Here is a 13734-nt window from a genome sequence, read left to right as displayed (position 1 = left end):
GGTCTTTGGCTGGGCTAGGGTCACCTGAAGCTGGTGCCTGTGGGCGCCATTTTCTGGATGCTCCCCTGGTTTCTCAGTGCTGTGGGGAGGGGGAATGCCCCATGCTTCCTGCCTTGTCTTCGCCTGCCCCCACCCCAAGCTCCACTGGGCGGGGAGGAGAGGGGCACCTCCGTGGGACTCAGCTATCCCCCGAACTCCCACAGGAGCTCCAGGCCCAGAGTCCCCAGGAGGGAGCAGCCGGCAGCACCGTTTCCGCCGTGGAGATGGGGCGTCCTGGCTTGAGTTCACTCCTGTCCAGGTGGAGCTGACGCCTTGAGACCAAGGCCAGGCCCCCCAGGCCCCAGGGCTCTGAGGCACTTTCTTGGGTCGGTGTGCTGGATGGAAGTAGGGCTGTATTTCCTAAGTCCTGCGGGGCAGACCTGGCCTCTGGAGGTGAGAATTTGCTGGGGCCTGTCCTGGGTGAAAGAGGAAAACCAGCCTTGAGGATCATCTCACAGTCCCCTCTGTCCCTCAGGTAGGATGCGTGGAACGTGGTGGAGCCAGAGAGTAGGGGAACGGGGACCTCCTCAGGTGCGTGGGGGTTGGGAGGTGGGTGCAAGACCCCTCGTCTCACTGAGAAGGGACTTAGGGAGTTAGATGGTGTTTCTGAGTCAGGACGGCAGGCTCAGCTGACCTCGTCCCAGAGGCGCCCAGCGAGGGCCAGGACACGGCATCCCCGCGGGGCACACGGCAGGACGTGGCATCCCCGCGGGGCACACGGCAGTTCGTCCTCAGAGACACTGTGTGTGGGAGGGAGGAGAAGCCCACACCTCTCTGAGGCAAACTTCAGGACCGCCAGGGGCCCCTGAGCACCCCGCCCACCTTTCCCCCGGCGCCCAGGCGGGGCGGTGCTCTCTGCCCTCCTTTGAGCTCTGCAGTATCCTGGGACTTTGAACCCTCTGTCCTGCTCGCTCTGTCTGTGCTGGGGAGTGGGCAGGAGTGGACAGACAGAGATCTGACCTTCTCCAAGAGTCCCAGCCATGGGAACCTTCACCTTCTAGAAAGTTCCTCCTGTTTCTCTGTGCCTACCACGAGGCTCATCCTCACACCTGAGGACTGTCTCCCTGCTGGTAGGCTCACCGCGTGGAGGAAAGGGGGCCTCTGGTCGCCTTCCCCACAAGCACAGACACACACAGTGTCACAAGGCAGTTGAGACTATGTTACCGAGCCCAGCGGGCAGCCTGGGAGCATATCCTGGTGTGTCACCTTCCTGGCTGCAGGAGCTCAGGGACAGCCGTAATCACCCTGTGCCTCAGTTTCCTCATCTGTAGAATGGGACCCGTTTGCATGAGGCACCGGGGCAGAGCCTGGAACCCACGAACCCGAGAGCAGTCGCCATCAGGCAAATATGCACTTGAGCAGAGATGTCTCCCCTAGTCCGGCTTGCTGTCATAGCCCTGCAGTTCTGGTGGTCAGAGCACACCTGTCTCCTGGCAGCTGGAGGCCACAGTGCCCCCGAGTTTGGGACATGCCCTTCTCTGCATATCCGTGCCACTTCCTCAAGGCTATCGGCCAGCCCCTCCCGCCCAAGGCACCCCATGGCACCTCCTGGGAGATCTTCAGACCCAGAGCAGGTGGGGGCTGGGTCTGCCCTTCCTTGGGTGCTCCATATCTGTTATGGGCACGGACTGTGAGCTGGTGCCAAGAAGGACAGTGGCATCAGGCCAGGCCAAACTGCCACACACAGCTGGCAGCAGGGCCATTGATCACAGACGATCAGGCTTCAGGCTGTCTGACATGGGCTATCTGCTCCTCCTTGGACAATTGTAGCATTCAAGTGTTAAATCGATTTTTAAAAATAAATTTTTCTACTTCTTTTTTTTTTGAGACAGGGTGTCACTCTCTTGCCCAGGCTGGAGTGCAGTGGTGCGATCATGGCTTGCTACAGCCTCAACACCCTGGGCTCACACGATCCTCTCGCCTCAGCCTCCCACAGAACTGGGGATGCAGGTGCCTGCCGCTGCGCCTGACTGGTTTTTGGTAGAGATGGGGTCTCACTGTGTTGCTCAGGCTGGTCTCCAACTCCTGGACTCAAGCTGTCTGCCCACCTTGGCCTCCCAAAATACTGAGATTACAGGTGTGAGCCACCTCACCTGGCCCCAAATAAAACAATTTAAAAAGGAAAAAAGTGTATGTGTGGCGGGAAGAGGAGGGCGAGGCCCGGAAAGGAGCTGAAGGAAACAGACCCACGCAGAACAGCTGGCACCCACGCCCGCCTCGACGCTCCCATCCCTTCACCTCGGAGCCGAGCAGGCGCTGGGGGGCGCGGGGAGCTTCTGGCCTTTCTGGTGAAGTGACTCTTTTCTGGAACTTTCCAAACATCCTCCCCCACCCGCAACGCCTCCCACCGCCTTTCCTTCCTTCTTTCTCACTCCCTTCCTTATTCCTTATTGTTCGTCACAGACAAAGTTCCTGGGTAGGAGTGTGGGCAGCTGCCATTTGGGACCCACGGGGGCCTCCCGCCATTGGGCAGCCCCTCTCCCTGGCTTGTGGGGAGGCTGAGGTGAGCCCGGGTCTGCCTCTCCCACCGCATGGGAGTGCAGGATCCTGGTCGGTGGCAGGCACCCACTGGGAAGGTGGCAGGCCGACGGTCGTTTGCAAAAGGATGGGGACATTCGGGCACAGCACAGGGGCATTTACTCAGTCGACAGCACCCTGACTGGCAAGATTGCAGAGCTTCCCTTCCTTGCTGAGACACCCATGAAACACACAGCGGGCTGCTCAAGGGGGTGCAGGAGGCAGGAGTGGGGACAGCTCAGAGGTGGGTGTGGCACAGGGTTCATGGCATAAGAGGGGTGGCCTCGGGAGCTGGGGCGGGGGCAGCCTGGAGCCAGCAGCGCTGAGGCCATGTATATCCACAGCATGTTGGCAGTGACAGCTCTGACGGGTGGCAGGGGAGCAGGCTCTGAGCTTGTCTGACCTGTGAGCATGCAGTGGCCTGGTGGCCTCGGCCCTCCTTGCCAGCCTCTTTCTAAGGCCAAGCCTGTGCTCTCCAGCCAGAGAAGTCATGTTGGGCTGGGCTGGGCAGACCTGGGCAGGGCAGGGCAGGGCTGGGCTGGGCAGGGCAGGGCTGGGCTGAGCTGGCAGAACTGGGCAGGGCAGGGCAGTGCTCTCCAGCCAGAGAAGTCATGTTGGGCTGGGCTGGGCAGACCTGGGCAGGGCAGGGCTGGGCAGGGCTGGGCAGGGCAGGGCTGGGCTGTGCATGGCCGGGCAGGGCTGTACTGGGCAGGGCTGGGCAGAGTTGGACTGAGCAGGGCAGGGCAGAGCTGGGCATGGCTGGGCAGGGCTGGACTGGGCAGGGCAGGGTTGGACTGGACAGGGCTGGACTGGGCAGGGCAGGGCAGGGCTGGGCAGGGCTGGGCAGAGCAAGGCTAGGCTGGGCAGGGCTGGGTGGAGTGGGCGATGGTGTCCATCCTGCTTAGTGGCTTCCTCCCACAGGAAGTCTGGGTAGCTTTTTCTGACCACCCCTCAATGCCGGGGGCCTAGGCTGGGCAGGTGGAGGTGGGGGTCCATTCTAGGCTCTAGACCCAAGGCCTTCCTGCTGCTCAGAGGTTCCTAGGCTCAGCAGAGAGTGCGGGGGCAGAAGGTCTGAAATTCTATGTCCTTGGGATCCCATCTGCCTGTCCTTCCCGCCCAGCCCAGCCCAGTCTATCTGCTCCCCAGCCTCCTATGCCCCCCATTGGTGTGCACGAGTGACATGAGTGTCCTGCATACCCTCGGTCCTGTTGTCTGTCTCCCCCATCGCCCGCCACCCACGTTGTCCCCACTGTCTTAGGCTGGCAATCCCTTCGGGCAGGGGCTGTGTCTGCCCAAGTCACAGAACACTTGAAATTCAGTCTTAAGTTGTTGGGTGATGGAGTCCCAGATGTGGGAGGCTCAGCCAGACCCTCTTGGGCTGCCCACCCGGAGAGCGACTGGGGCTGAGAGCCTCGCCTGGGGCCGCTGTACAGCTGCCGCCTCCCGCCTCCCACCTCCCGCAAAGGCCTGGGAGTGGGGCCCAAGGCAGCTGCAGCCCCACAGCCTGGCCTTGACCCTGGGCTGCCCCACAGCCCCCCTGCTGGCTCCATGCCCACTGGGAAAACAAGCTCCTTATCTCGAATGCTTCCTGTGAACTGCAAACAGCCACGTGTCCCTTGGGAGCCTCTCTTGGTGAACGTGCCCTCTGTCCCACGACCCAGGGTGAGGCTGTTCACCCTCGGGCAGGGGGCCACCGGGACTGGAGGCTCTAGGCCTGGGATGAGGGGAGGGGACCCGCGGCAGGGCAGAGCCAGGCTGCAGCTCTGACCCATGGAGACCACGGCATGGGGAGGGTGAGCAGAGGAGGGGACAGGATGGTTTGGGTCCCAGGCCTGGTTGCACAGGAGGGCTGGGGATGGGGGAGGGGAGCACAGGCCAGAAAGGCTGGGGCCGTGGGAGCTAGCTAAGAAGAGGGTTCCGGGTGGCAGCAGCAGGCAGGGACCCTCCTGGCGGCCCCAGGGGCTCCCTCCCTCCCAGACCCCTTTCTCCTTCCTGGGGCCTAGAGCTTCCTCCACGTCCTTTTCCCCACCCCCGCCTTTCCCCTCTCTCTCACCCCGCTCAAACATGCTGTGACCTTTCCAGGGCCCCTGGACATCACTCACTGGGTGACAGAGGTTGACAGGCATGGAGCTAAGGAATGGGAGGCAGGGCGGGGGCAGCCAAGCCTCTCCAGCAGCTCCCTTCCCGCTTGCCCCACAGACGGGCCTCCCTGGACGGTCCCGGGTCAGCACACATGCTCCCAGGCACTTCCTTCCCCCAGGAGACAGTCCCCGGCCCCCAGGGGGCCCAGATCCTCCTGCTCAGGCCGACACATCCCACCTGGGCCTCAGAAACCTCTTTGGAAAGGGACAGTCACCTCAGAGTGGCAAGCACTTAAGAGACCCCACCAGGCCGATGTGCCATGGTGGCAGGCAGGGTGTGTCTGGAGAGAAGGGGGACGTGTCCCCAGCTGGGCCTGGGGGCGGCTCTGTGGGAAAGTACCATCTGGTCCCAGCCCCGGGTCTCCAACCTTCAGACTCCTCGGGGTCTCTGTGGCCTGGCAGAGGTTGGTGGCCCCTCAGTGGAGGTGAGGCCCCTCCTGGGTCACCACTGCACACTGGCCTGCTGGGAAGCTGGGGTTCTGGGCCACTGCCTGCCCTGGACGTGGAGGGGGGCACCAGGCCAGACCCCCGAGGGGCTCGCAGGGCTCCGGGAGGCTCTGGCAACCCCAGGGTGCCCCCAAGCCCTCAGAAGGGTTGTCCCTACTTGGAGAGGCCCGCACAGCCAGGTGGGCAGAAACAGCCATCACGGTGGCCCTTCCCTGTCCGCCCTCTCGCCAGTGGCCCACGGTGCAGTCCAGGCAGCACCAGACAGAGCTCAGGGCAGGGAGGGGAGGCCTGTACTGGCTTCACAGAGGTCTGGGAGGGGCTAGCCCCTGTGCAGACAGACCCCTGAAGCACCTCCAGAGCCGCTGGCCCACCTGAGGTCCTTCCCAGAGGCCATTCTGGGCCCCCTGACCCCATGTACCTGTGCCACAGGGCTGTGAGTGCCCCAGCCCCAGGACCTCCAAATTTCTCGCTAGAGGGACAAGGAGGAGGAGGGCAGGCCTGCAGGCTCCACGCTCTCTGGCTGGGGACGCCCAAAGGGGGCAGCCACCATGCCGGGAAGTTGGGGTGGGCAGAGGAGCAGTGGTGCCAGGACCCCCAGGCTGTGCCACCACCCCAGACCCTGAACAGTGGGCTAGTGTGTGGGCCTGGGGAGTGAGGGCCCAGGCCGGGCTGAGTCTCGCTCCATAAACCCTGGCTGGCCGGAGGTACAGACATCACAGTGTTGACACAGGGGTGATGTCACTACCGGCCAATGGGGAGCCCCTCGGGGGCCCTGCATGTGCCTCTCTGTGCTCCCAGGGCCGCCGCCATGCACGCTACATGCTCTAAATGCCGCCTGCGTAATAAACCGGTTTTTCTAAATGTCCTTTGGGGCCCTGCTTCCCCCCGGGCCCCATCTCCTACTCATCCCACCCCACCCTTGGGCCCAGCCTGTGAGCCAAGTGGGAGTGGGGAGTGGCAGAGAGCCCTGGGCCTGCCCGCTCCCACAGGCATGTGGGCCCCAGAGCCTTCACCTCGCCAGCCTCTCTTCCATCTGCCACAACCCCAGCTGCCACCATGGCTCTCCACAGTCACCCCTGGGCCGTCTCTTCCTCCTGTTGGGAGAATGTACCTCCTGGGAGAGCCCGAGGCCCCCTCTCTGCTCCTTGCTCCCCTGTCTGTCTCCCCTGCCCTGCCCTGCCCTGCCCATGGGTCCGTGTGCTCAGAGCTGGCTACATATCCTGTGGTTGCCTATGATACGCGGCTCCCCCAGGCAGGGCTGGACCCTGGGCACCTCTTTGCCCCCGGGGCTGACCCCTCTCTCTGTTGGAGGTCAGCCGGTTCTGAGGCCTCCAAGCCACCTTTCTACTCCTCGATTCCATGGCCTGGTCTCCACTCCCCCCGGGCTTCGGGGTACATGCTGCTCTGCGGCCTCCCCGCACGCCAGCCTTCATGCACCCTGCTCCTGCGGCCTCAGAGCCTTGGCATCTCCCCCGACTTGCAACCAGGCAGTCAGGTTTCTGCAATGTGGGGCCCATGGTCAGTGTCTCCTACAGCCCTGCCAACCCTTCTCCCTGGGGGTCCGCCCTGCATCCCCTTCCCAGGAGCTTGCTGTGCACCCACTGCTGGGCCTCCCAGCCTAGGGGCTTGGCACGTGCCTGTTAGCAGAGGCACCGGGCAGGAGGAGGAGGAGGAGCCTTCAGCGCCTGGCGCCCGTGTGTGTTTACTGGTCCGGCCCCAGCCCCGCGCCGCTCCCCGCGGACCCGGCCTCCCGCCTGTGTCCAGCCAGGTGTTGGGTGATGGAGCAGGGCTCCCTAAGGACAAGGAGCACAGTGTCTGCTTTCTTTGCAAGCACAGTGCTGACAAGGAACAGAATACCCACAGCGACTGCTTCCAGGAAACGGCTGCAGGGCGGGCGGGAGCCTCCGCCTTGCAGCCCCTTCCCAGCAAGCCGGCCTGCAGGTGGTCTTCCAGGAAGGGGCCCCCGCTGGCTTCCCTCAGCCCTGGAAAGGGGCCAACGGTGTCACCAGGAGCAGGCTGGGGAGCGGGGCAGAGCGGGGAGAAGGAGAAAGGAGAGGCGCGGAGGAGGGAAGGAGGGATGGGGCGCAGGCCTGGGCTACGCCTAGTGTGGTTACTGCAGCCTCAGGGGAGAGCGAGGCTGACCACAGCTCCTTCTTGAACCTTCCAGTCCCCCTTTTGGGAAGTCACAAGATCTCCACTCAGGTCTTTGGCTCTCTGGGGCTTGTCAGGCATCTCACACGCACACACACACACACACACGGGCACACCCGCCTGAAAACACGAGCAAGCTGGGCCGCTGTGGGACGCCATTCCCTGAGACCCAGCTGGGGTCCGGTTGAGGGGCTGACCTCCTGGCCCCCATGTTGGGAGGGCCGAGGAGGGCCCCCGCCCGGACCCACTGCACCCTTAGCTCTGAGTGCTCAGATCCCACACCATGTCTAGAGAGAAGGAAATCATTTATCTTCCCGGGAGCTCAGGGTCGGGGAGAGGGGGCTGCCCTCCTTGGGGCCCCAACTGTTTTCTTTGAGACTTCCCAGGGTGCATCATAGTCAGACCCCAAACGTCGCTTCATCCCTGTTTAAAGAACTTTACTTCCTTCGTAGAGTTGGGATTTTCTGTCTTCATTCAATGGTATACCAAGTGCCCTGCCTCCATCCCATCCCCAGCTGCTCCTAATCCCTGCCTCAAAACGTGCTCCTGGGTCACAGAATTCATGCCAAGACACGAACCCACACAAAGGCACAAGACACACACAGCCAGGCTCAGGGGTCCACCCTCCAGGGAACACCACCCCACTACGGGGCCACGATCACACACACGCCCCGCGGAGCATCTCCGGGCCGGACAGGACCCACACCGTCCGCAGCCCGGACGGGCAGGTTAACTGGTCAGCATGCAGAGACCTGCCAAGTGGAGACCCCACTCCCAGGCACAGACGCACAGCTGTGGATGCACGCACTTGGTGACAAGATAGCTGAGGTCCTGTGCCCCGGGAGTGCATGGCTGCACAGGCCATCCGGCGGCCCTCAGGGCCACAGGGATTCGCCTGGAGATGTGTGCACCGAGGGCCCAGCGTGGCCACAGCAGCAGCACACGCCTGGAATCCTCTTCTCTAACTGGGTGACTTGATCTTCACTCAACCTAAACGTGCCACAGAGACTTGGGTGGGTGGAGGGTCCAGGTGTGAAGACCCCAGCGCCTGACAGGGTCAGGGATGTGGCCAGAAGACTGGGCACCCTCGGGGTCTCCCCGAATGGTGGAAGTTCCTCCCTCCCCAGATTTCCCAGCACCTTCGCAGGCAGCCACAACCCCCACCCCAGCCCCGCCACCCCCATGTTGGGGTTCGGGAGTGAAATTCCAGCCCCTGTTTGCTTCTCCACACTGAAGTCAGTGCAGGGGCATTTTGAAAGTGCCTTTGGGTGTCGGGGCGCCCAGAGCCTGTCTAACAACCCTCTCTAAGCCCCTTTTCTAAAAAGCAGGAAATCGGGTTGGGCCAAAGATAAACACACATTCCAACCTGGCAGGTCGTTCAGAGCTAGGGGCTTGGGCGGGCTTCCAGCCCCCGCCCCGGGGCGCGGCAGGAGGCTCCGAGGCTGACCACCTGCTGCAGGGGCCCCCAGGCCTGTGGCTCCCCGCCTGCCTGCCTCACTCTGAGGTTCAGCCCCCAGAATGCTGCCCTCACTACTTCCCTGTCTCAGGGCCGGTGGCCCAGATCCTCTCTGGCACTCAGGGGCTGCCGTGGGGACACCACCCCGGGAACTGCCCTAGGAAGCCCGTTCTGCTGCAGGGAGCAGAGGAACATGGGCTGCCCAGAGGTAGGCACTGCGCCTGTGTACATGTTCTGCTCTCAGGGGGAAGCCAGCGTGGACACAGCCGTGGGCAGAGCTGGGAGATGGCGGGGGCCACCAGGAGGCTTGTGTCCCTTCCCCATCCGGTGTGAGAAGGAGAAGCCCTGTCCCCATACAGCTCCCAGGTAGAAACTCCAGAGCAAACGTGTCATTCATACACTCCTGGGCCCAGAGGTGTGGATGTGACCAGCATGCCTGTTCTCTCCAAGTGACCAGGAGGAGACAGCCCCTAGGAGCTGAGGCAGGTGACGAAGGCCTGAGGCCCCATTCCCATGCGCCCTTCCCCAGGCAGGGATTGGAAGCGGGCAAAGTCTTCCATGTTCCCCAGGTGAGGTTCTCTGGGCGCCCCTCTCCCCCTCCCTACAGGTCCCCTGCCCCGCCACCCTGGGCACCCCGGGGGCTGCCTGCTGCGCCCTGCAGCCGCCACCTGGGGTAGCTGGCTTTTATCTCCTGAGCCCCGCTTTGTAAACCTCCTGTAGCGTTGGGCGTTTATAATAAAGGCCGTTTATAGACCTGACTCCTGACATGTAATGGATGGGCTACTTCATCCTGCCGGCCAAAACCCACTTGGGTAAGTCAAATTGGCCTGTAGGGTCAGGAAGATGAATGCGGCCTCACCCTGGGCTGGCCCCAGTGACCTCTGACCTCCTCCATGAGATGGCGGCCAGTCCCAGAGGCACCATCCCAGAGGCTTCAAGAAGCTGCCTCACCGGATGTCTACGTGCATCCTGGGGGGTGACCATCCGCCCAGGTTTTAGCACACAAGTGTGTCCCTGGAAACCCCTCAGTCTCTGACAGACCCCAGGGCCCACAGCTGGATGGGGACGGGGCAAGAGAGGGTGCAGAGGGGAGGCCAGACCCAAGGGGCGTGGGTAACCACCCTGCTCTTCCGCCCTGGACACCAAGACCCCAAGGGCGGCTGGGCCGGTAGGGGAGGGGCGTCCCTAACCGCCTTCCTGTCTGTTCTTTGTCAGTCGGGGAGGCATTTTCCTGACAGCTCTGAGCACTGGGAATGGGGGTGGAAGGCAGGGGGGAGGAGGGAAGGAATGGGGAGGCTGGGACCCCACCCTTATTTCCAGGGGCTGCCCCTTGTGTTCCCAGCGCCTGCAGAGCGAGGGGCTGGGGGCTGGGAGGCCTGGCTGAGGGAGCTGCCGGCCGCTGGCCTCTGTGGGGAAGCTGACCCCGAACCCGTGAGTGGGCTGCCTTGGCACCCGGGAAGCAAACCCCTGCATGCCAGGGTTCTTGGGGCTCCAGCAGCAAGACCCCAGGGAGAGATCTCGGGAGCCCCTCACCCTAGGCCCTCCTGCCCCTCCTTCACCTCCTCTCTGTGGCCACCCTCAACTCCTTCCGCCTTCCTCCTGGCCCCCTGGCCTCCTTAGGACCTCCGCCCCAAGGCCACCTGCCCACTCCCACCCCCACCCCTTGGCTCCTTGGGTGGGGGCCGTCCCTCCGGCGTGGCCCCGGCTCCCACCCACAGCAACAGGGGAGCAGGAACGGGACTGGCAAGGGGTTCGTGTCCCTCTTGGGATGGGGTCTCCCAGAGCACCTTGTGGGCCTCCCAGAGTGGCATGGCCAGCCCTCTCCCAGTCACCTAGTCTGAGCCTCAGGAGTGTGGGGCCAGCACCAAGGTGTCATTCTGATGGGACTTTGGGGTGGCAGGAGGCACTCGTTTGGGGGTGCCTTGGTGGTCCCTGACCCCTGCCTCAGAACCCAGGCCCCCTCCGCCAGCCCAGGCCCTCCCACTCTGTGGAGCCCCTGGTCCTGCAGCCCCTCCACCCCCATCACTGCGTGCTGACCGCCTGCCCTGCGCCCCTGATGTCCACACACCCTCTGCTCACCCCACCCCTGGTGTGTGCTGTGCTGCACCCATCCCCGAGTCCTCCACCCTGGAACCCCCATCCCATTTTCATGGACTCCTCCCCCTCCCCCTCCCTCCAGCCCCCCTCTGCCCAAGGCTGGCCTCCCCCACGTCAGGCCCACAGCCCCAGATTCCAGAGTCCCTGAGACAAGTTGCTGTAACAGTGTTTATTGATGATGAGTCCAGGGCTCCTGCTGAAGCCCTGGTGGGGAGGGGCACAGGGCGAGATGGGGCGTAATGGAATGCTTGAAGGTTGCCCCGTGATGTTGGAGCTTCCAGACTAGGCGAGGGCAGAGTGAGGCCTCGGGCACACAGCCGGCGCCCAGTCACCCAGCCCAGATGAAGGGCGGCCGGGCCCTGGGCGGGCACTTGCCAAGGTGGCTCACACTCACGCACACTCGCACCGAGACTCAAGGCCGTCTCCACAACTCCAACCAGTGCAAATGACTTAGTGCAAATTAAATTCAGAAGGGACGGGGGAAACAGAGTCGGGGAGGCTTTGAATCTCTCAGAGAAAGGAAAGACAGGAAAGCTCAGAAACAAAGAGACAGAAGGATGAAGAAGAAGAAGAGGGAGGTGGTGGGGACGGGGTCATCCCGCTGGAGGAGCTCAGCTCTGGGATGACGCGGTGGCTGGTGGTCAACCGTCCGCCGCAGGGGGTGGCCATGAAGATGGAGTCGCTGGTGGGGGGTGGGTGCTGCGGGCGCTGCTGGTCCAATGGCGTCTTTGGTGTTGGGTTGATGAGGTCTTGTTCCTCTAGCTTCACCTGCAAAGAGCGACACGTGGGTTGGGTGGGGGCAGGGTGCTCGGGGAGCTGGAGGCTTCCGGAAGGAGCGCTGGTGCTCACCTTCCGGAGCCGATTCCTGAGTCAGGTAGTGCAGTGGTTGTAAAGTGCAGCGTGTTCGATTCCAACTAGAGGGTTTTGTGTCCGGATTCAAAGGCCCAGGCTTGAGCTGGGTAGCACCATTCTGTGGACGGAGAAGGAGTGAGGTCCCACTCAGCTCCTCTCACGTGCCCCCCACCCCAGGTGTGGCAGGAGGCCCCGTACCTTTCATGTTGTGGGTTCTGGGAGCCCAGAGGGCAGCTGTAGTGTGCCGACTCCGTGGGAGAAGTAAAGAAACAGACCCGCTTTTTGCCGCAGCCCCACCAGCCTAGGGTGTTCTGTAGGAGACAAAGGTCGGGGGAGTGAGATGGTGGCCCGGCCGGGCGGTCTGGGCAGGGCCCCGTCCCGACGCAAGGAGGGCAGACATGCTTACCAGGAAGGCCGGACGCGCCCCTTCTGTCCTCGCCGTCACACCGGACCATGTCATGTCCCACTCGGCAAGTCCGCCGGACCTGGCGTCCCGGCCTTCGGCAGCTGGTGGGCACGTCCACCCCGACTGGAGACCTGGCTGTGGGGAGAACGAGAGAGGTGTTAGTTGTGTGGGAAGGTGCAGGTGGGGGCTCAGGGTGGCAGAGGAGAAAAAACTCACCCTCGTCTCCAGCCCGAACGCTGAGGCACCGATCCCGGCTCCGTCGTCGCCCGTGAGGCCCGCCTTGGCCACGGGCTCTGGAGGCCAGTGCCTCCCGCTCGCCGCCTGCTGTGCTCCTCACCCCTGCCTGCGCCAGCCTCCCTCCTGAGAGCTCTCATTCACTCCGCCCCGCCCGCCTCGCCTAGTCTGGTCTCGCCCCATGCCCTTGACTCCCCTGGATGCTGTACTGCCTGCCAAGCCAGCCCCAGGGGCTGAGCGGTGAGGGCATACAGTGTCACCAAGTCCACTGTGGGCCCTCTCCGCACCAGACCCTGGGCCGCAGTGCCTCGTGGGAACGGCGCCCGCAGGCCGAGCCCCTGCAGCCTCCTTGCTGCGTAATGTCCCGGGGCCCCTCCCGTGGCCGCTTCGCCCTCCTGGTGACGTCCTGCTGCTACTCCCCGAGCACTGCCTGTCTTCCCGCTCTCCAGCCCTCGAGGCTCCGGCATAGGCCTGAGAAAGCCCTGCCAGAGCTGCCCCTGTGCCTGCTACTAAATGAATTACGGTGGGTGAGGTGGCAGCTGGGGACCCCTCTGTTTTGTGTCCCCTGCCTTGTCCCTGTCTGACCCGGGCCTGGGGTACCACCCCACGTGCTGGACCCTACGCTGGCCACCCTGCGCTCCGTCCCTGCCCTCTTGCCCTTTCTGCCTGGGATGAGCCCGCAGCCCCCCAGCCTTGCGCAGTCTCGGCTCCCCCCGAGAAGATGTCACCTTTTCTAACTTTCCTGCCCCCATCCTGCCCCTCTGCCGGGAGGGTGTCTGCTTCTCCCCGCCAGCCCTCGATCCCCTAAACCTCCTTCTTTCAGAAGGCTGGGGAAGCGAGGCCTGGGGAGGGAAGGGACTCACCTGCCCGGCAGATGGGGTTCTCACCTGCCCGCTGCTGCCAGCTACACCTCCGTTGCCCAGGCCCTGGGATCAAACCCTGCCCATCAGCTCCCCTCGTCCAACCAGCTGCCACGTCCTGTAACCAAAAGTGACCGGGATGAATGTCTGGCTCCCCCTTCTCTCCAGCCCTAGCTCGGGCCCATCGCCCCCAGCTGATGTTGCTCCGTCTGCACGATGCCTGGGCGCCTACTCCACACTCCTCTCTGGCCCCAGACCCCACAGCCCTGCCCCGAGCTAGCCCCTCCACCCGTCGTCACGCCTGCCAGACTCCAGATGTCCAAGGTGCTCCTTGGCTCCCACAAACTCTCCTCCAGCACCCCATCTTCCCCTGGTTGCCCCACGGTTCCCCACTTCCCCAGTTTCCCCCGTTACCCCCCACCCCTCCCACCCCCTCCCTCACCCTGCTCCTTGGCCCTAGCCCGGGCTTTTTCTAACTGGGGTGGCCCCGCCCAGAATTCCCGCCCCTGCCCTGCTGGCCAATCAGAGCAGGGC

At 63.7% G+C, this 13734-nt stretch overlaps 1 protein-coding gene across 1 annotated transcript; it reads right to left on the bottom strand.

The window, feature by feature from the left end:
* Nucleotides 1-11002: 11002 nt before the first annotated feature.
* LOC105545326 lies at nucleotides 11003-13672 on the bottom strand. Its single transcript, XM_011988229.1, is given in 5 exon segments — nucleotides 11003-11818; nucleotides 11980-12011; nucleotides 12107-12241; nucleotides 12323-12476; nucleotides 12479-13672. Coding segments are annotated over 5 exon segments (801 nt in total). The 5' UTR covers nucleotides 12524-13672; the 3' UTR covers nucleotides 11003-11383.
* Nucleotides 13673-13734: the final 62 nt, after the last annotated feature.

This window comes from Mandrillus leucophaeus, unplaced genomic scaffold (assembly GCF_000951045.1).
Source record: "Mandrillus leucophaeus isolate KB7577 unplaced genomic scaffold, Mleu.le_1.0 Scaffold325, whole genome shotgun sequence".
Taxonomy (NCBI): Eukaryota; Metazoa; Chordata; class Mammalia; order Primates; family Cercopithecidae; genus Mandrillus; species Mandrillus leucophaeus.
The sequence above is the reverse complement of the archived record's forward strand: the minus strand, read 5'-3'. Positions and strand labels throughout refer to the sequence as shown.